The following is a 20,758-nucleotide window of genomic DNA, read 5'->3' as shown; positions in this document are numbered from 1 at the left end:
AATGCCACTTTGGGGCGAGCAAGGTTGGGCATCCACGCCCTGGGTCCCTACGCTTCTGATTGGGGGAGGGGGGGATTGCATAAGTTCGAAATGTATCTACAAAACTTAAAAAGAAGGTGTAAGAAGAAAACATCCACACACACACACACACACACACACACACACACACACACACACACACACACACACACACACACACACCATTATAGTGTAGATGACTGCTCAAGGTAGGTAAGTAGATATGTAACTAGGTAGGTGGATAAGGTACAGTAATTAGTTGAGGAAATTAGTGTTGACACCTGGGCAATTTCCCTCAATCTACCCACTACTTAACCGTGTGTGTGTGTGTGTGTGTGTGTGTGTGTGTGTGTGTGTGTGTGTGTGTTATTCTCCAACAGTGTTTACTCGTGTCTGTCTCTGCTCGCTTACCTCCAACCTACCTGTCTTTCAACCTCTTTGCCTACTTAACTACTGGTCTACCTTCATGCCTACCTACCTACCTACCTACCTACCTACCTACCTACTTCCCTACCCACGCAGTACCTACCCTTAATTTCTACCAAACTTCCTAACTTCTTAACTACCGACATCTCAATACCATTAAAACCCACTGTTCCTACCACATTAATTAGTTACCTACCAGTAGTTCGGCATACCTACCACAATTTGGGTAAGATCTCATTAATAACAACTACCACCATCACCACTACCTCAGCAACTTCCACTGTCATTTAGTGAGAACCACCTCACTATCAGCATCACACCAACCACTACCACCCCAACTACCATCACCAGAGCTACCACCGTTACTGCTACCGGCACTACCACAGCTACCACCATCACCACTACCACAATTATCACCATCACCACTAACACAACTGCCACCATCACCACCACTACTACCATCACCCCGGCGGCCGTGATCGTATAGTGGTTAGTACATTGCGTTGTGGCCGCAATAACCCAGGTTCGAATCCTGGTCACGGCAATGGGAGAGAGATTTTGAGAGAGAGGAGAGAGAGAGAGAGAGAGAGAGGAATCAAAGCTTAGAGGAAGTCAGAGTTACGTCACAGATATAATTCTCCTCTCTCAGATTATCTTTATTTTTTCATTTTCTCAGTAAATAATAAACTAAACCCCTTTTACTCTAACCTGGCCTAAAATTGCCATCTCCCCGACCTGAAGGCTGAGTTGTAGCAAGAGAGTAACGCAAGAACATGGTGCTAGTCACGAAGAAGAGCTATGCAATGGATGTAGAGCCGTCGCGTTGTCTTATTCTGCGATTGGAATACGTGAAATAAGCAGCAGAAGGACGAAAATCTAGGCCAAGCTTGTGTCAAAGAACCACACATATTTTTGCTTAATTTTCAACTATAAATTCTTGTATTAATATATGAAAATAATGTGATGTGTGATTCCATTGGTCTCTCTCTCTCTCTCTCTCTCTCTCTCTCTCTCTCTCTCACTCAGTATATTTCGCTTTCTCCCTATAATTTTACTCTACATGGAAGGGTCCTACATTAGTGGAGTTAATGAAGGCTGTATCTAACCCATCCAGATGAAAAAATTCTCATGCTTAGTCAAATCGTCTGGGAGTGTGGATGTGAAAGGGTGAAGCTTGGGAGTGTCATGAATGGTGTGAAATACCTTAGTTACCTTGCTTGTGTTGCAGTAATTGTCTTAGTTACCTCACCAGTGTTGCTGTAATTATCATAGTTACTGTACTAGTGTTGCTATAATGACCCTAGTTGCCTCACCAGTGTTGTTATAATGTTATAATTATAATTATCTTAGTTTCTAGTAATGGTAAACTTAAATACCTTACTAATGTTGCCAGAATTATCTTTGTTACCTTACTAGAGTTGTGATAATTATTGTAGTCACCTTATTAGTAATTACCTTTTATTTGTAGTATTAGTTATTGGTGTTGTAATTTTATTAGTTACTAAGCTAGTGTTGTGATAATTATACCTTACTAGCATTTTAATAATTTCCTTGTTTACTAGTGTTGTAATTATCCTAGGTACCCGACAAATGTTGTATGGATACCTCAGAGACATGACTAAGAATCACCATAATTATCTTAGGACTAATTACCAAAGTTACCTTATTAGTATTGTTTTGTACTAATAAACACTTTCCTTAACTGTGCCACCATACTCTCAGCATCTTATGCATGTATACCATTCTTTTCTATCACTGCACGCAGGTACAAGAACTCTCTTCTTAATCTAACTTATTTATTCCTCTTCTGGTGTTGGAGAGGGACGCTTCACGTGGTAGCACTGATATAACCCGGCAGCGTCTGTGCTCCTTCTCCATCCTCCCAAAGGAGAATGGTGGGCTGCAGGAGACCGGAAGTTTGTGCCTCCAGTTCACCGGGTTCATGCTCAGATTAATCTGCAGCCGCAACAACAGTAACTTTTCTCTTCAACAAACCCAAACAGTATGCCTGGTGGTCTAGTGATTTGGCATCATTAGTATGGTTACACATTTTTACTCTAACACTGGCAGACAATTTTATTTAGCTTAGGGGATGGTTTCGAATCGAAGGGATAGAAGGTTTAGATTAATACTTGTGGACTAAAGCTTATTCCGGTAAGAAAATACGATAGATCAGATTACATTGTTTGCAGCCAGCAGGAATATACGCTTGATCATTCTCATGTCATACTTCATCTTGTCAACATTTGTGTGCTGTATATTGGAATCCTGCATAAATGATGAAAATGACACATTACTGTATATTTTAGCTAACAGTCGTTTCTTGTACTGTATTTTCGTCTTAAGACTAAATGTTCAGCTAAATCTATCAGGATTATAATTACACAGAACTCATGTTCCTAACTTATTTGGAAGCTTATAAGAGAATTGTAAATAATTCTGCTGTACAGTACATAAAACAGATTCGTATTATTAACTTCATAACTTTGTGGAGCATCATTATTTGTCATTATCACTGGTAGCTGAAAGTGCCCACCATCCACTCACTTTTCTCATTTTCTCTGATAGATGGGGATGGAGACACCCACCATCTGTTCTCGTGATGTGGTAGGTGTTGTTTAATCCCAGTCCACCTGGCCAAACAGACCCATCAACCACAGGTAAGCTACTGCCCCTGTGAGTTCTTCCCATAGGTTCCTTACTCCATTGATGTTGTGTCTGCATCTTAGTGTGGCATGTGCTGTTCAGTGCTTGATTATGTGTGCTAAGTTGTGTGGGCCTATTATACAAACATGGTACTTGTTATCTGTGACTTCATCTAACTTGAATCTGTGCTGGTAACTGAGGAGGCTGGGTGATTTCTTTTCCAAGTCTACTAAGGCTACCCCTGATGGGTGAATGTCAGGAGGGGAGGCTTGAAATCGATGTGTTGTGTTGCCCGCTGCGTGGCGTGATTATGTAGGCGTTGCTTATCGCTCTGTCAGTAGTTGATGTAGTGCTAGTTTCAGGTGACTGCGTTGAATGACAGGCCCAATTAATGATTTCTTGCAGCCCAGGAAACTGCTTTTTACACTGGGTAGTAATCATATAACTGAATGGATCTCTGGTCGCTCATACCATAATTGCCAGGACTAAGTAGCTTATTCCCAGGCGTCCGCACGCATGATGAGAAAATAAAGGATTGGATGACGTATAATTGTGTAAAAAGTTATAGTTAAGCCCTCCAGTTATCATAATACCAGAATACTGTTTGGGGTTCAGACAGAAGAGATGTTATGAATAAAAGAGTGAAAAAAATAATAATTATGATAAAGCTTTGGCCATGCATTTACCATCAACCCACCCCAGCCACACACATCGATAGATCCCTGTGGTCAAAGGGCACAGTGAGGGAGTTGTAGGTCAGTTTGGGTCATCTGGCGTTATTTGTGATTGGCTGAAGAAGTTAATCAGGGATCACTTATTTTAATTGTCTTTGGATGATTCATAATTTTTTGAAGTGGATGACCCAAAATGCATAAAAATTTGAGTATTAGATATGATGTAAGGAGATGGGGTATGATTTGGGATTTTATCATTTTCGTATTGGGGTATGGTAGGCTATGGAGGGTGTGTATTGTCAAGTACAGTATTTTGAAGGAGGGTATACTATAGTGCAGCAGTACCATAATAATGCATAATGATGTCAGTGTGGTAAGTTGGCACGAAGTGATAACGAGTTTCATCTTAACACTACGAGTATAGTGATTGTTTTATCTTTATTCAGAATGTCCCCATTTATGCTTCATTTTTTTTATTTTTTTTATTGCTTTAAATATGTCTTCTGAGAATTTGTCCGCTCCGCCTTTTCTCAAGCTTTCCATGAAAAGTTATTAGATGGAGGCCGGTACAGGTTCAGTAAATTCATTTAGCCATGCAAATGTGTGTGTGTGTGTGTGTGTGTGTGTGTGTGTGTGTGTGTGTGTGTGTGTGTGTGTTTGTGGATTACCGAGTCCAAGGCCTTTCATTGGTGAAGGTTTGTCTAGTTTGTTGAGCTGTTCAATTTTCATCATCTGTGGCCACCCCCCAACCCCTCCCCACCCATTTTTTTTTTTTTCCCCCCCACGCTCAATTATTTTCCAATACTTGACGTTTCTGGAGGAATTTCGAATTAAAGCCTTTACTGCCATTAGACTACTAATCCTACTACATCCTTTTCGCAGGGCATACTTTCATTGACCGGACCCACCACCTATCAGATTCTGCCCACCCAAATCCCCTCCCTCACCATGCCCACTTTTACCCCATCTCCCATTTGAGTTTCGTGGCGCGACGCAGTTAATGTGGTCGACGAATGCGCCTGTATAAATCAGTTGCCGTAGCCCTAGTTTTCCTCATGGCCACGTAAAGTAAACTCTGAGACTGAGCGTTTGACATTAGGCGAATGTTGTTGAAGTAAAATACCACTTGAGAAAGCAAGGCTAACATCAAGGTACTCAAGATGCTGCTGTTGCCAGAATTTTAAGCCGCGGAGGTATATGGCATCCTATCTCAAAACAATGATTAGAACAAGGTTACAAATATGTTCTCAGAAATGTTTTTCCTTACACTCTTGAGTTGAGAACGGTGTAATATGCCCACTGTATTCAATATAATGCATAAATATCCCTCAGTAGTATAGTTTTATGTATAGTGGGAGCGAAATAAATGTGACGAGTGTAAACGATGCTACCTGGAAACAGATGCGTATGGAGGTCCGACTGAGCAACAGGTAGGAGTTCCTGGTACGTGAATATCGTTAAAATTTCTCGGTGACAGGCTAAGACGATAAGTGAAATTAGTATGGTATAGTCAGGACGTCTTTGGGCAGCGATTGGTGGGTATTGGACCTGTTTTTAATTACGTGGTGACGGTATAAGGGTGTGTGAGTGCGGGTTGGTTACTGTCAAAGTTCCTCTCGCAGCATGACATTTACGTACGATAAGGTTCGATTACGTGATTGCAACGTTTTAGTCCGTTTAGCATGTGCACCCTACTGACGCCATATTTAAGCAGGACCAGGTTTATTGCATTATTAGGCCAGGAGTAGTGGTAAGTTATGTTGCAGCAGTGAGATGACGTGATCGTTCTAGGAAGCAGATAATGATTGGTGATATACTTTTAAGTGCTTCCTGCATGACGTAGTGTATCCTCGAGAATATCAGGCTTGTAAAAGTAGAATCAAAGCCTTCTGAACACCTGCCAGTCAGTAAGTTTTTTCATGTGTTCAAGCTCCAGATGGTTTTACTCTGCTTAGGGAGTATCTCTAGCAATGAAGAGGTTCAGTATGTTTTATGTAATCCTTTCAGTTTGAAAAGTTTCACGGAAGGTGAGTATTATGTGCTGATAGCAGGAATTAAAATTGCATCTTTGGAATCAGGGTGTTAGAAGAGGTAATTTTTTGCTTTGGAAAATGTGTTTTGATCATTTAAATTTTTAGTTCATTTTTGCCTCATTATTGGAGTGCAGGGAGGAAATGTGAAAAGTTTTAGCCAATATTCTACCTAGTCATGCAGAAACCAACACATTATTAGCCCATATGAAAGATTACTGTGTACAATATTGGGATATAAGGTTGCTTATAATTTGTAAACATCATACGGTATTTTTTCAGCCCATGTCTGCTGCTGATGTCATGCATATAGAGGGTTTTCATGTGATGTTATCAAACTGGAGGTCAGACTTATTGGAAGCATTGGAACAGTGAATATAGCAGCCAGCCAGGGGTGACGATAAGCTCAGCAGTTTCAGGTGTGTTGTATGATGAGTATTTTGTGTACGTCCTCCACTCTGTTGTATATTTTGACAAAAAAATATAAATTCATTCATTTTGTTTTCTCAGGCTTTGAACACTTGCTCCAAAAAGTACTTTTTATAGTACAGTACACGCTGCATGAAAGTTTGACATCACTGGTGATGGCTATTACAAAATGCCCGATAAGCTCACCCCAAATATGTGACTTTCCTGGTCACTACTGTTTTGATATAAAATGTTAACAAGATCAAGTACCTTATTAATCTTTGCAGGACACATCGAGCTGTATTGATTTCTCTGGATATCATTGGACCCTTCCTGTGCAATACCCAGTACAGTACTTTTTTTCATACAGTGTACATGCTTGCATAATTCATATTTCAGCCATGTGCACCAGGTCTCTTCATGCTGTACAATCTTTAGCTGCTGCTACACTCTTATGCTGCCAGTCTTTAATCCTTTCTGAGCTAAGAATGCCCATATCCATTTAATTTAGGTGAAGATCGGACATTAGTGGGAGAAATTCTAGCAGTCAGAGGTTGATAATGTTATTGATTTATCCTGCTGGTGTGAAGTAATTTAGGTAAAATTTTCAGCGAAAAAACAGGGTTTCACTGTGCTGAGTAAAATTCAGCTGTCCAGATTTGTAGGCAGCACATTAATGCTTTTACAGGCTATAAGAAACCTGAAGAGTGCAGTCGTAGTCACCCCTTGTGGACGACATTTCAGTCATAGTCATCCTTGTGAAGGACATCTTGGAAAGTAGATATGTACTACTGTACTGTGCTTTGATAGTCACCATATACATATATATTTTTTTTCCACCAGTTGTTGCAGCAAATTGCTTATTATTGTTCCATTGCTACTTAAGATGAATTGTAAGTTTCTCTCTGTACAGGTATACCTTGTTTTGTGGTTGACTATTATGTGATAATTTACTTATATGATCTTACAGTTTAGCACTTTTTTCTTTTTTCTCCTTTCTTTTTTTCAAAATAAGATTGTCATATTTGCTCCTAGGACTGCTGTGACCCTGTATAAAGCATAATTTTTCAATGTATGATCACCTGTTTTGCCCGTTTGATCACTACAGTCCCAGCTTTGATGTGCAGTCATTTATTATACACCATAGGACTAATTGTAGGGATATAGTTGTTATTTCTGGAACACATCAGTTACCTTTACTTGCAGTGCCACATGATAATACATACTTAGCTTAAATATCTTGAACAGTAGCAAGAATTTCATGATAACTGTGTTTCTTAAGTGTACAGTACCCCATTTTATTATATGGTATGTTTTGTTGACACACACACACACACACACACACACACTCTATATATATATATATATATATATATATATATATATATATATATATATATTTGTACATTCTTGCAAGATTATCTGCAGTAGCCAATGCATTAAGTAACTGTTATGATTAATTAACTGTTGATTTAATTTTCGTCCTGCATTGTACTTCTTAGTAACCTACTAACCCCTCACTTTGTATGTTCTTGGCTTGTGCAGTTGTGCCTTAGGTGTGAACCACAATGAGATATGCGTGTGACAGACCAGTATGCTTGATAAAAAATACATATAATGTATGGTATGTAATTTATGTGGATTGACATTATGAGAGAGTGAGAGCACGGTTTTGGGTATATGTGCAGGAGTAGGTGAACATGAGAGCAAAAGAGGGAGTATTTATTGTTGTATGCAAGAAATGGAAGGAGAATGTAAGAGGGTATGAATCAGTTGGTTCAAGGATTGTGTGGGTAAGATTGAAAGTAGGATTACAAATGTGGCTGATTTTGTGTGTGTGTGTGTGCAAGATCGTGCAAGCAGAGTGAGAGGTGTTCTGGGCAAATGTGGAAGCATGGAAAAGTTTGAGAAGAATGAGAGTATTCAATTGGAGATATGAATGGAAAAGTGGGGAATGTGAAGGTAGATGGAATATATAGTTGGTGATTGGGGTGTGCCTGCAGAAGTGGATGAGAATGGTAGTGCTTTAATGGACTTTAATGTGGGGAGGGGGTTGGTGATAGCCAATACCCTCTTTAGGCACATAATGATCCAAAATATAAGTGGTGAATGATGAGAAGGGGGTTGGTGAACTGAATGAATGGAAGGCAACAATTGATTATGTGTGTGTGTGGATGACAGAATGAGAAAGTATGTAATTAATTCAAGAGCATGCAGAGGTTGGAGGAGTGGACTTTCTGGCCACCACTTGGTGGTGGTGAAACTCAGGGTTCAGGTGCAATGGAAGAATAGAAGGAGGGAAGGACAAGCAGAAGTAGTCCATACAGGGAGGGTAGAAAGGTTGCAAGAGGATGGAAAAAAGGCAGAATATAAGAGAAGTGGAGGAGCAATTGGATAAATATACTGTATATATGATCTGGAGCAGATGGGGGAGGTGGAAGATTTTGCAGCATGTGAGGTGGTGTGTGGGGTAAAGAGATGACAAGAGAGGATGCAAGGAACAGTATGGTGGAATGAATAGGTGAGGCAAGCTGTGGCACAAAAGAAGAAAGCATATAATGAGTGGATGGGAATCAGAGGCATGGAGGAAGTTGAGAGATGGAAGAGAGTTATATGTAGAGAGGAAGAAAGAGATGAAAAGATCAAGAAGAGAGTGGATGAGGAATTTGGAAGGAATTTAAGTGTGAATTGGAGGGATCATAAGAAAATGCTCTGGAAAGAGGTAAAGAGAATTAGACAGGATGATGAAGAAGTTAGTCGGGGAGTGAAAAATGGAAGTGGTAGATTACTAGTGGAGAGGGAGAAAAAGTGAGCAGATGGAGGGAACACTTGGAGGATCTTTTAAACATAGAGAATGAAAGTAGTGCTTGTATAAGTGGCTGGGAGAAGGAGGGAGGTGAGAAGGGGAAAAGATCAGTAGGATGGAAGTAGTGGAAACGATGAAGAGTGTCGAAATGGGGAAAGCCCCAGAAATTGATGGAGTGGGACATAAAATGCTGAAGCATGGGTAAGAGATAGTACAATGGATATGGAAGATGTGCAGATTGGCCAGGGAGGAAGATAGAGTCCCGGAGGGTTGAAAGTCAGGTATATTTATTTCCCTGTGGTAATCATAGTGGCATTTGTCTTTTCTAAGTGTAATAGGAAAAGTATGTGGTAGGATACTTATTGACAGAGTTAGGGAAATAACAGAAGAATTAGTTGAAGAAGAACAGGGAGATTTTAGGAAGGGAAGAGGTTGTGTAGATCAGATATTCATCCTTAGGTCTTTAGTGGAAAAGTTTCTAGAGAAGGGAAAGAAGTTGTATGCAGCCTTCGTGGATTTCGAGAAAGCATATGACAGGGTGGATAGACAAGGAATGGTGAAAGTATTAAGAATATCTATATGTAGTAAATGGGAAGTTGTTGAATGCCATGAAAAGTATGTATGTGGGTGCAAAGGCTGCGGTGCGTGTGGATAGTGAACTGAGTGAATTTTTCTGTCTTAATATTGTATTGAAACGGGGATGAGTCATGTCTCCATGGTTGTTAAATTTGTATATGGATGGGGTTAGAGATACAAGGTAGGGCAGTGGATGTTGGAGCAGCCCTAATGAGAGAGGGCAGTGTTTGGAAACTCCTTGTACTGTTGTTTGCAGATGATACTGTGTTGTTAAGTGAAAACGAAAGGGAGCTGCAAGGCTTGGTGAATGAGTTTGAAAGAAACAGAATCTAAAGGTGAATGCAAGGAAGAGTAAAGTTATGGTCTTCAAGAGAAATGAAGTCACTGAATGTACATTTAGGTTGGATGAGGAGGAAATGGAAAATGAATATTTAAGTTCTTGGGTAGTGTGATGAGTAAGGATGGAAGTTTAGAGGGTGAAGTGCTTGAAAGGGTATAGCAAGGAAGAAAGGTTGCTGTTTCTTTGAAAGCAGTGATAAGAAACGGGGAAGTGAGCATGGAAGTAAAAAAGTCGCTGCATGACAGTATTATGATATTATGATACCAACTCTAATGTATGGAAATGAAGCTTGGACCTTGTTGGAAAGACACAAGTCAGTAGTTAGAGCAGTGCAAATGAGTTATTTGAGAGGAGCATATGGAGTCACATGGAGAGACAGACTGACAAATGAAGAAGTGAAGGAACATTGCAATGTGAATGTAGATGTGATAGAAAGCATTGGGAGAACTACACTTAGGTGGTTTGGCCACATAGAGAGGATGGAGAGTAAGAGACTGATGAAGAGAGTGTATGTGAGTGAGGTGGAGAGGGAGAGAGGGATGGGGAGCCCACGAATGAGATGGAGGGATGGAGTGGAGGGGTATATGAGTGAATGGATTGTGCTCTGGAAGCAAGGCAGTGAAATGGCGGTGGACAGGGCGACATGGAGGCTATTTGTTTGTGGCCATCCCCTACGGGATTAAGGCATCTGGCATTAGATAGATAGATTGATATAGTTCAGTAACTTATAGATGCCCTGACCTTCTCAATAGCTTCCTAACTTTTTGTGCCTATGCACGGTGTATGGGGTTACTTTCGTGTCTCTATGTATTTGCAATATATCACTAAGAATTGCATGTTGGGTCTATGAGGCCCAGGTGTACTTGGGGAGGGGGGAGTATTTTTCATTCTTGAGAGTGCAGGTTGTTTTTATGGAGATCCACTCAGCCCATAATGAAGGACCTCCATCCCTCAAGTTGCGACGCAAGTGCTAGGCTTATGGTGTTCTTTGTTTTTGTGTATGGTGGCTGCCATAATTTTTTTTTTTTTTTTTTTTTTTTTTTTTTTTTTTTTTTACGTGGAGGGCTCAGTGAATCAAAACTTGTTTGCATAATTTTGTAACTGATAAGACCTAATACATTTTAGGATATTCAGGAATTCTTCATTTGAAACTTGTGTGTCACTACAGCATTTTTAAAAAGTTGAGTGACTGACCCAGGTGTGCCTAAGTTGTAAGAAGAACTGTAGGTGTACCTGAGGAGGGTTAATAATGTGGCCATTGGTGTATGAGAGTGCAATTTCAGTGTGGTGTATGAGTTTTATATGAGTGGGGTATGTTAATAATGCAGCTCTTGGTGTATAAGATTGTAATTTTAGTGTTGTGTATTAGGGTATGATAAAAATGTGACAGTGGTCTTTTAATGTGGTAGTTGTTGTATAAGAACATAATTTGATGGTTGTGTATAAGAGTTGAGTAAAATGTGACAGTGGTCGTTTAATCATGTGGCTGTTGGTGTGTAAGAAAGTAATTTGAGTATTGTGTATAATGTTTTGGCCAAAAAATAAGGAATATGATGTATCCCTCCCAAATTTAAGCTGTAAACTGTATAAGAATAATAATGTGATTGGTGTATTAATGCATTTGGTATATAATAGTGTCATTTGAGTGTTGTGTGTAGGAGTATAATGAAATTGATATGTTAATAATATGTCTGTTGGTATATAAGGGTATACTGTAATTTGAGTGTTGCATATGAGTGTAATGTGAGTGTGGTGTGTTACCAGTGGGAGTGTAGGAGAGTGTCTCATGAGTGTGGTACTTAGTGATGACAAGTCTTAACATATGGTGTGTATTACAGAGATGGCGGGCGGCGTGTGTCCCTTCACCCTTACCCGGGACCTGCTCTACCACACCCTGCTGACCAGTGTGCTGCTGGTGGTGGTCACTTCACAGGGTATTCTCCTCGATGTCTACATCCTCGCCAATGACCACACAGCTATTGCCAACTATTTCTGGTTGCTTCCAGACTTTCTTATGATTTTTGCTTTTGTTGCGGCAATGGCAGGTGGGTATCGCAACTGTAAGGCAGAAAGGAACGCTCAGGTAGACCAGTCAAAAGTGCCTAATAACTCACAAACAAGGTTCATGTTTAAGATTCTAGGACCTTACGCTCTGCCATTTTATGTGTGGGTGGCATATTCTGCCCTCCTGGTGACCAAAGTTGCCATAATTTTCAAGAGTGAGATGCCCAATACAGTAAGCCCTGATGACAGCTTGAGTCCACAGTTGCTCAAGGCTACTATTTCAGTCTCAGCCATAGTCTTTGCTCTTCTTGTGGAAGGACAAACTGAGACAAAAACTGACACTGAACAAGAGCGGTACATCAAGTTCCTGTCTCACGGAACAGCCTTTGAGATCTTGGACTCTGTCACTTTTCTTGGTCTTCTGATTCAATCAGAGTCCAAGCTTGTTCTGCCGCTACACCTGGAGAATGCAATCATCGGCTTTGCTTGTGTGAATTTCTTCCTTCCAGCCATCGCACTTGTGAAACTTAGCCGAAGTAGCTATGGTCGTAGCGCCGTTTGTGTTGTCTCCTCCATTGTTTACAAACTGTGTCACTTGTGGTTGATCAACTTCACATTCTTTGTCATAAGAATCTACCTTTGGGCTGGATTATCAGTAGCTGTGTCGCCATTTGTTGTGAAGAACGTCTACCACATGTTCTCTGTGATGCAGGTGGTATATGTTGACTTCAAACAGCTATGTGACATGATGAGAAAGTACTTAAGCAAACGACGGCGTGTGCGCAGCTTGAGAGAAACGGCCACAGCTGAGGCAGAACTTAATGCCGGCAACAGTTCCCATGACTGGACATCCAGTAGTGACAAGTTTGAGGAAATTGACCTGAAACAAGATACGTCAGACAATCCATGAGGGATTTTGATAGAAGTACTGTCAGTGATTATGTACATTGTGGAGCTTTACTTTTTTAATACAGTACATTCAGTGATGAATATTTCTTGCCAGTAGTATTAGTATTTTGTATGTTAAAATTCAAATATCTTTAAAGTGCCTTGACAGAAAGTTAAAGAAATGAAATAACTGTATTATAAATGTGGTGTTCATATATGCTTGTGAAATGGCTGTTTTTGTGATCATGACTGCAGTGTGTTTTTATTTTATGCAAGTATGCTAGTACACTGCTCTTTCAGCCATTTCAGACAGTGACTGTATAAACGTATTAGTACACTTACATTGATGTGGCACATGTGCAATTGGTTTTAACTGCTGTATATACAATAATAGAGAAATATTTCATTATGCAAGTATAGATATTTAAGCTAAAGGTGTTTTGGGAGTAGGTTTGGGATGGAATAAAGGATTCCTAATTAGTGGACAAGATTGTTTCCGTTTTTTGGGGGAGGGGGGATATTACCAGTTTGCATACAAAGGGTTGCTTCTTTTTATATAGGAAATTACATCAGGTGGTGCTAGACTGCTAGGTTTTACCTTAAATATTAGTGTAGGTAGTCTACCAGTATGATTTTTGTACTGGGTTTGAAGAATCTCAGTGATTAATAGCTATTGTATCATGAGTCAGTTGTCAGTATGTATTGTAGATTATTTGTCATCACAACAGTGATAAAATTGATCTGATTTGAAACTGACGTAACTGTACTTTCAAGACAACTGCAGAGATGAGACATGGAAGGAGAGCGGACGGTTGGCTTGCTGTGAAAAGTTACCACAAGCGTTTAGATCTAGGTGGAAAAATTAAATATGATATACAGAGGAAAGGTGTGGTGATGGATGGAGAGACAAGTAGAAGATGAATGTGATACATAATGTTATGAAAATGTATCACTATTGTTTATTTGGAAAGGAATGGGTTGAAAGAGCCAGGAAGTTGAATAAGGATGATAAAATTTGGAGAGAGTATATTGTATGAGAGTAAGCCAAGGACATGTGATAGAATATGTTATGAAAGTTACCGGTACTACAAGTGTTTAGGGAGAAAGGTATGGGTTGGAAGATGCAGGAAGGTGGGAGGAGGGAATTTATTTTAGAGGAGAAGGGTGGTGGAGGAAGGAGGGACAAGATGAAATCAAATGTTTTGGTAATATTTTAGATTTATACTGTGGTCATGATGAATAAATGTTGATGCCCTAGTATTAATTTTCTACTGGTTTTTATTTTTATTTCACCATGTTCAGAGAGTTGGTTGGAAAGGGTTAAATAGATTACTTTTGTTTTTTAAGCGATATACTGTAATAGTTTTATTATGAGTCTGAAATTCACTTCCTATTCGTTAAGTTACCATGATGATGTCGCTTATTATAACAGCAGTTCTTGTAGATCTCTCAGAAGCGCAGTGGACTCTGTTTATCATGGTGTTTACTAATACTCTCACCAGCGAAGTGTTCCTTTTTTCACTTTTGTAGATCTGAATACTGTATGGTGTGCCTTGGATTGTTGTCTTCCCTTTCTTGTAGTGTGCTTAAGGAAATATAAAGTGTGTGCTAAGCTGAGACAGTGTAGCATGTGATTATATGTTTTTTATGTAGCACCTCTGTTTTACTGCAAGAAGGCATATTACAGAGTTATGATCAGTGTGTAATTTCCAATTATTTACATGTTTTAAGTATGTTATTGTGCCTTTTTCCTCTGAGGTAGCATTAAGTAAGAGGAAGTCTATATAACCTGCTATAGAAAAATGCTTTTGTAGTTCTGTGCTTCATTGTGATGAATTATTTATATTTGACTGAAGTTTACCATGTATGTGAAAGGCTTAATTTGCCCAAATCTTGTTGAATCTAATACAGTAATTTTTTTCTATTTGGGTAGGTGTTTAGCTAAATACATCCCAGCTATGAAGTGAGGGACCCCTGTATTCACTTACTGTCATTCAGCTACCTGTCATAGCCATCAGTAGCATGTTTATGGTAGAGATTTAGTGATTCTGTGGCTTTAATTACCTTAAGAGTAAGTCTAGTTCGGGAAGTAGTGAAATTTATCTGTCAGGAATGTGTTGCATGCTCAGTCAGATTTTTTTTCATTAGGCTATGTTCAGGAAATAGTGTTGCATCCTTAATACTGTACTACTATGTTTGTTATATTTTCTCTCTTATTTGTGTTCCAGTCTCTTCATTCTTGTCTTTTTGTCTTCCCTGTCTTTATTCCTCTTTTTTTTTTTTCTTGTATCTTCCTCTGTGTCTTTATTCATGTGTATCTTCCTTTCTCTTAATGTCATTCCCCTGTCTTGCACCATAAGGAGGGTGATATGTAGGGGTTGTTTTTGGCTGTCTAGAAACCCCCTATCCCTCTTCATAATGAACATGCAGCTAAGAGTGTTTACTTTTTCAACAGCTCATTTGGGGTAAAATGTTTGAGATAGTCCTTGCATTATTCCCCCACCCCCCAGCATTTTGGGCTGAGGATGTTTACTTAGTGGGAACCCCTCCTGCTACAATCCTGGATATGCCCTGAAATGAGATACTGTCTTCAAATAACTTTCTCATATCTTTCATTTTTCTATGACTTTTGTCTCTTACCCTTTTAGTATTGTATCTCACTTATCCCTCTGTTGGGTAGACTCAGAGTGACAGGCCTTGGATCATTTTATGTCGTGAGGAGCTTTTCGCATTTAAAAGGTGTTGTATACTGTATAATGTTATTTTTTGGCCATTAAGAGCATGCAAATTGGTCATGACTATGCAGTACTGTAAAGTCTGTCTGTCTGTTGCTAGACGCCATAATCCCGCGAGAGGTGGCCACTTGACTCTTGAGTTATTTGTTTTACGGGGAGGGGCACTAACCCTCCACCAACCCACTTGTTGACACATATTGAGCATGTATGGTTTAGTTATATGGTTACCACCCAGCATTGTAAATGGTTTCCTGGCTTACAGGAAACCATTTGGCTTGTCACTCAATGTAAAGCCACCTGTAAAGGAAAGGAAAACAATAAGAAGTGATAGGAAAGATGGGAGAAATAAGAAGAGAGGAGGGCAGGCACAGAAAACGAATGATAAAGGCCAAGGAAGAAATTTGCTGCATATTACTGTATTTCAGTTCTGTAGTTCTAATTTATTCCTTTACCAGTACTACAATTATCGGGTATGTTCATAATGTAGTTTTGAAAAGTAGACAGACTTTAAATTGAAAGTGCAATTGTATATTCTACTTGCATGTAAAACTGAGTACTGGTAATACTGGAAGCTGCCTTTTTATGGTATTTTGCTGTTAACTTGTCAGTAAATTACAGAAAAATTGCCTATTGAAGTTCCATTGCTATCCCTAAAGCTGATTTGCAAGTTCCCTCCAGCATCGTCTGTATAGAAAGAGTTAGATTTTGGAACATGTGCCTTCCAGACAATGAGGCCTACCAGAAATATTTTTTTTTTTTTTTTTTTTTTTTTTTTTTTTCCCCACCCACTAAAAACAATATTCAGCTTCCTTGTGGTGTGATACAGTATGATACAGGGACCAAGGATTTTGAATTACCAACACTGCCATATGAACACGGTTTCACTTCTATGAATCATTCATAGCTCATCACACCTGGGGATGCGTAATAATTTTTTAGTGGGTGTTCATCAGATGTACGTTTTTGTATTAATACTGTACCAGTATTTGGTGGATTCAGTACTGGTTAATACTCTGTATGAGGGGTTCCCAACCTTTTTAGCACTGTGCCCCCCCTTTGGTCAGGACTGTATTCATGATGTCCCCCCACCCCTCTGATGCCTAAACAGTGATGGTTTTATCTGTTCCGTATGGATGCTTAGGATGCTAGATGACAGCACTACATGTAGTTGCTCAAAATGACAGTTATGAAGTTTTCATATCAAAGTGTCTTATTCATACATATCTTGGGGAATACCCTGTATGCATTTGAATGGCCTAGCTCTATGTTGAATTTTGTTTACCCCTGGCCCCCCGCAGCAATCTCAGATGCCCCCCAGGTTGGGAAATGATGCTCTATGTGAAGGCATGTTTTATTACTTATTATGTGTGAAAGCATATTTCGTAACGAGAAAAATTTGCTTAGTTTTCTGATCACAGATTGTACTCTTGAAGATTTCCGTGCATAATTGGTTTTAACTTCTTTAATTCAATGATATTTTATATTTTATTCCTGTTGCCATTAGATTGTCATTCACATGAGGTTAGCATTTCTGAATATCCAATTCTGGGTTCAGATATAGCCTTCATGACCTCATTCTTCATTAGAGTACATTCACGAATGAAATAAAATGATTTAAAGGTAATGAGGAACTAAATCGTGCAGTACATTATTGAAATAAAATGATTGAAAGGTAATGAGGAACTAAATCGTGCAGTACATTATTGAATATATGCATGTCAGTTAGGGTGGTACAGTAACTACCATTTTGTTTTATCACTCTAGAGTTTACATTGGAATTCACCAGATTACAGACCAGAATTTTTCCAATACATGAATCGTGTAATAAGTACCGGTAATATGTAGTTCCTCATTTTTTCTTGATTATGTTTGTATTTATCCAGACTCCTTGCGTAAGGGATGGTAACGGATTAATTTCCTCCATGTGATTGTGTCCTTGCCCATTTGACTGCCCTTCCTCCAGCTCACATCCTTTTCTCATCTCTCTGTCCATTCCCCCATCACATCCTTAGTCTCCACCCCCACCCTCTTTTCCACCTCACTCACATACGCTCTTCTAGTTAGTCTCATTTCCCATCCTCTCTTCATGGCCAAACCATCTCTGAGCATTTCTCTTAATGCTTTCAGTCATATCCACATCACCACAGTGCTCTCTCTCTCTCTCTCTCTCTCTCTCTCTATTTTATGCTATTTGCCACAAGTTCCTATCTTAATGAATGTTTATACATGTATTGTGAAAGCAGTAAATAATTATGTAATGTAATGGATTTCTCTCTCTCTCTCTCTCTCTCTCTCTCTTTTTGTTACTTTGTCTTTGGTAGTAACAGAGATTGCCTGTCAAAGTTCCAGTATTATCCATAAATCTGGAATTTATCTTTACGTCCACTAGACCAGAATGCTTCCCTTTCTTTTATCTTGTCATAATTAGTAAATGCATGTCCATCCATAGTGTTAGTTGTGTGTGTAAACGTATCTGCTCCAAGTGAGTCTTTTTAATGTAGAGAAAGAAAGAACCCAACGCATAAGACCTGCAGAACTTACTCCTTCTATGTAAAATTGAGCATAAATACAAGATTCATTCATTTCAAGATGCCAAGACACATTGCATTTAAACTGCTTGTGATTGTAGGCAGTGTAGTGGATGAGTCAGGCTGAGGAAGAAAAATACACTGATGATTTGATGCATACGTGAAAAACAATGTACCAGTCAGTTCATGCTCTCTGATGTTAATAATATTCTAACATTTCTGTATATCCTGTATAAGAACAAGTAATATCAAGTCTTAAAATGTGGTAATAGTCATGCAAGTAATGACCAATAATTTTAATATAAGCCGTAAGATGAGTTAACCTCCTTCCATTTTGTCTTTATATTTTCTTCTTGCTGCTGCCTGACAGATTTATACAGCATCAAAGACCCACTTGTTACCGAAGAGATTAATTTGTGTTTTATCTATTCCCCGAGTTTTGAGAAGCAGATCACGAGCTAAAGAGACCCACCTGTTACTGAAGGAGTTACAGTAATACACCTATATGTTTTATCTGTCTCCCAGGTTTCAAGAAGCTGATAGTGAGCTACAGGAGACCCACTTGTTACTGAAGGAATTAATGTGTTTTATCTTTCCCCCAAGTTTCAAGAAACTGGTCATGAGCTAAAGGAGACCCACCTGTTAATGATGGGATTACCATAATATGTTTTACCTGTCTCCAAACTTTTGAGAAGCCAGTGTTGAGCAAAATAAGTCATCCAAGAGTAGCAAGGATAAAATATAATTACCGGTAGTTTCATCTTGAGGTGGTTAAATAAGTGGTTATGTTAGAGTACAGTCCTTCAGTGCATTTCTTAAGTTTGTGGTAATGAAACTATATTTTACTGTTTGCTGTGAATTTATTACTTAATGAATGGTTTATATTTTGAAAGTAGTAGCTATCTGAATATGTAATGCGATGAAATGCATATGATTCTCTCTCTCTCTCTCTCTCTCTCTCTCGATATTGTACTATTTGCCACAAGTTCCTAACTTAATGAACGGTTTATGCCTGTATTGTGAAAGTAGTGACCAATTCTGTAATGTAATGTATTTTTCTCTCTCTCTCTCTCTCTCTCTCTCTCTCTCTCTCATTTAGTTACCCACAGATTGTTAATTTTTATTTATTCAGGTACTGATGATGTGTTTAATCATAAACCCATGGTACTGTAAATCGTGAAATAGTTGCACTCCATAAATGTAAAAAAAAATTGAGATGTTTTCCATATTGTGAGCAGTGAGTGAGAGGGCAAATTTAGATACATTACCTCCTAAAATTGTATGAAAACTTCATATTGGTCATTACTACCACTTGATGATAAACGGGTATGTATAGCTTGGGGGAGTCATCACACTGAAAAAGTAGAGATTGCATCTGATTACTCAGCTGGGCATCCCCTTAGGTAGATAAAATAAAGCATGAGCAAGAATTTGAATTATTATTGTAATGATGAGGTTAACAGCAGATGTATGGTATGATTCTATAAGGAGAGTTAATTTTGGTGTCATGTGAGCAACACAGCCGTCAGTTAGTATTTTAACCAAGTCGCTCTGATGATGTACTTACTATATTCAAAATTTTATGCTTGCTCATCGTGCACAGATAAGTAAACAAGATGAAGAAGGAGTTATTGAAGATTAGATTTTACTCATCTTGTTTTAATGAAAATCTCTCAAGCCGGAGAAAATGATTTTAACCAGGAGATGGAAAGAGTAGAATATAAAATGGAACAGATTAGCTTAAAGGCATTAAGTTGCCATCATTGTAAAGTTCTTTAGAGAAGATCAAATGTTTCTGCATAATTAAAATGTTCAAAATTGTTTACAGTATCCCTGAACCCCTTAACTTTGAGATAACCTTGTTAAACAAAAATAAATTGCCTGGCATTGCAGTGAAAAGGTTAATGGGGGGATTGTTTCCAGCCCCCACACCATGTTGGTGGTAGGTGGGGGCACTCACCATCAACTCACTCAATGTAGTGCTGCTCTCAGATGTCTGTCCTTTCTTCTCTTCCTTCCATCCCTTCTGTCTTTCTTTCTTTCATTCTTTTCTCTTCCTTCTGCTTATGGGTGACTCTACACAGAGTGACAAACCAGATGGTTTCCTATACACCAGGAAACCATATACTAAGCTGGGTGGTAACCACATAACCAAATTATGGCGCGTAATGGTTTAGTGGGCAATTAACCCGTTAACTGCGCATGGTGGTTTTGTTGAGGTGTCCGTGGTGTGCAGACATTGGGGTAAGAATGAAATTTCCCAAAGGCCAAATATTGTCTTAGGAATTGAGAGAACACATGCCAGAGTACTGTATATAGTAACGAAATATTAGCTCAATATTTACCTTGGTAAAGCCATGGATGAACATCAGAGTGTCTGATTCCCTATTGGAATGTATGGTTTTCATTTTCTTTTTTGGTTTTGGTTTCGGTTTTGAAGGCTGAAACATGCTTGCATGGATCAGCCTTGGTCACCATTGCACTATATTTGAAATTCACCTGCGCAGCCAGGGCTGTATTGAGCAGTCACACTCGGAACAGCCCAGGCTGTATAGGGCAGTTAACGGGTTAAGGGGCTCCAATCGGATTAAGCCTGTGTAGGTTTTTATCCAAGGGGTGGTTGGGGTTTATTGCTCATGTAATGCCACTCAGGGATGAGTGAGGCTGGTCACTCATCTT

General features: G+C 39.1%; 1 protein-coding gene and 1 non-coding gene across 2 annotated transcripts; both read left to right on the top strand.

Annotated features, from left to right (window-relative positions):
* The first annotated feature begins 916 nt into the window (after window positions 1-916).
* TRNAH-GUG (transfer RNA histidin (anticodon GUG)) lies at window positions 917-988 on the top strand. Its single transcript has one exon. It is a non-coding gene; the product is annotated as a tRNA-His (tRNA).
* A 4,188-nt stretch (window positions 989-5,176) lies between these two features.
* LOC145399441 (uncharacterized) lies at window positions 5,177-12,838 on the top strand. The gene is made up of 2 exons (XM_080272057.1): window positions 5,177-5,194; window positions 11,763-12,838. Exon 2 carries the CDS (start codon window positions 11,765-11,767, stop codon window positions 12,836-12,838), a length of 1,074 nt encoding a protein of 357 aa, XP_080128183.1. The 5' UTR covers window positions 5,177-5,194; window positions 11,763-11,764.
* The last annotated feature ends 7,920 nt before the right edge of the window (window positions 12,839-20,758 follow it).

Source organism: Coenobita brevimanus, chromosome 49 (genome assembly GCF_032717465.1).
Source record: "Coenobita brevimanus isolate Jiangsu-jjx chromosome 49, ASM3271746v2, whole genome shotgun sequence".
NCBI classification, from domain to species: Eukaryota; Metazoa; Arthropoda; class Malacostraca; order Decapoda; family Coenobitidae; genus Coenobita; species Coenobita brevimanus.
The sequence above is the reverse complement of the archived record's forward strand: the minus strand, read 5'-3'. Positions and strand labels throughout refer to the sequence as shown.

Excerpts from the sequence above, each read along its gene's own strand:
- LOC145399441 (XM_080272057.1), top strand. The coding sequence starts at position 11,765 with ATGGCGGGCGGCGTGTGTCCCTTCACCCTTACCCGGGACCTGCTCTAC.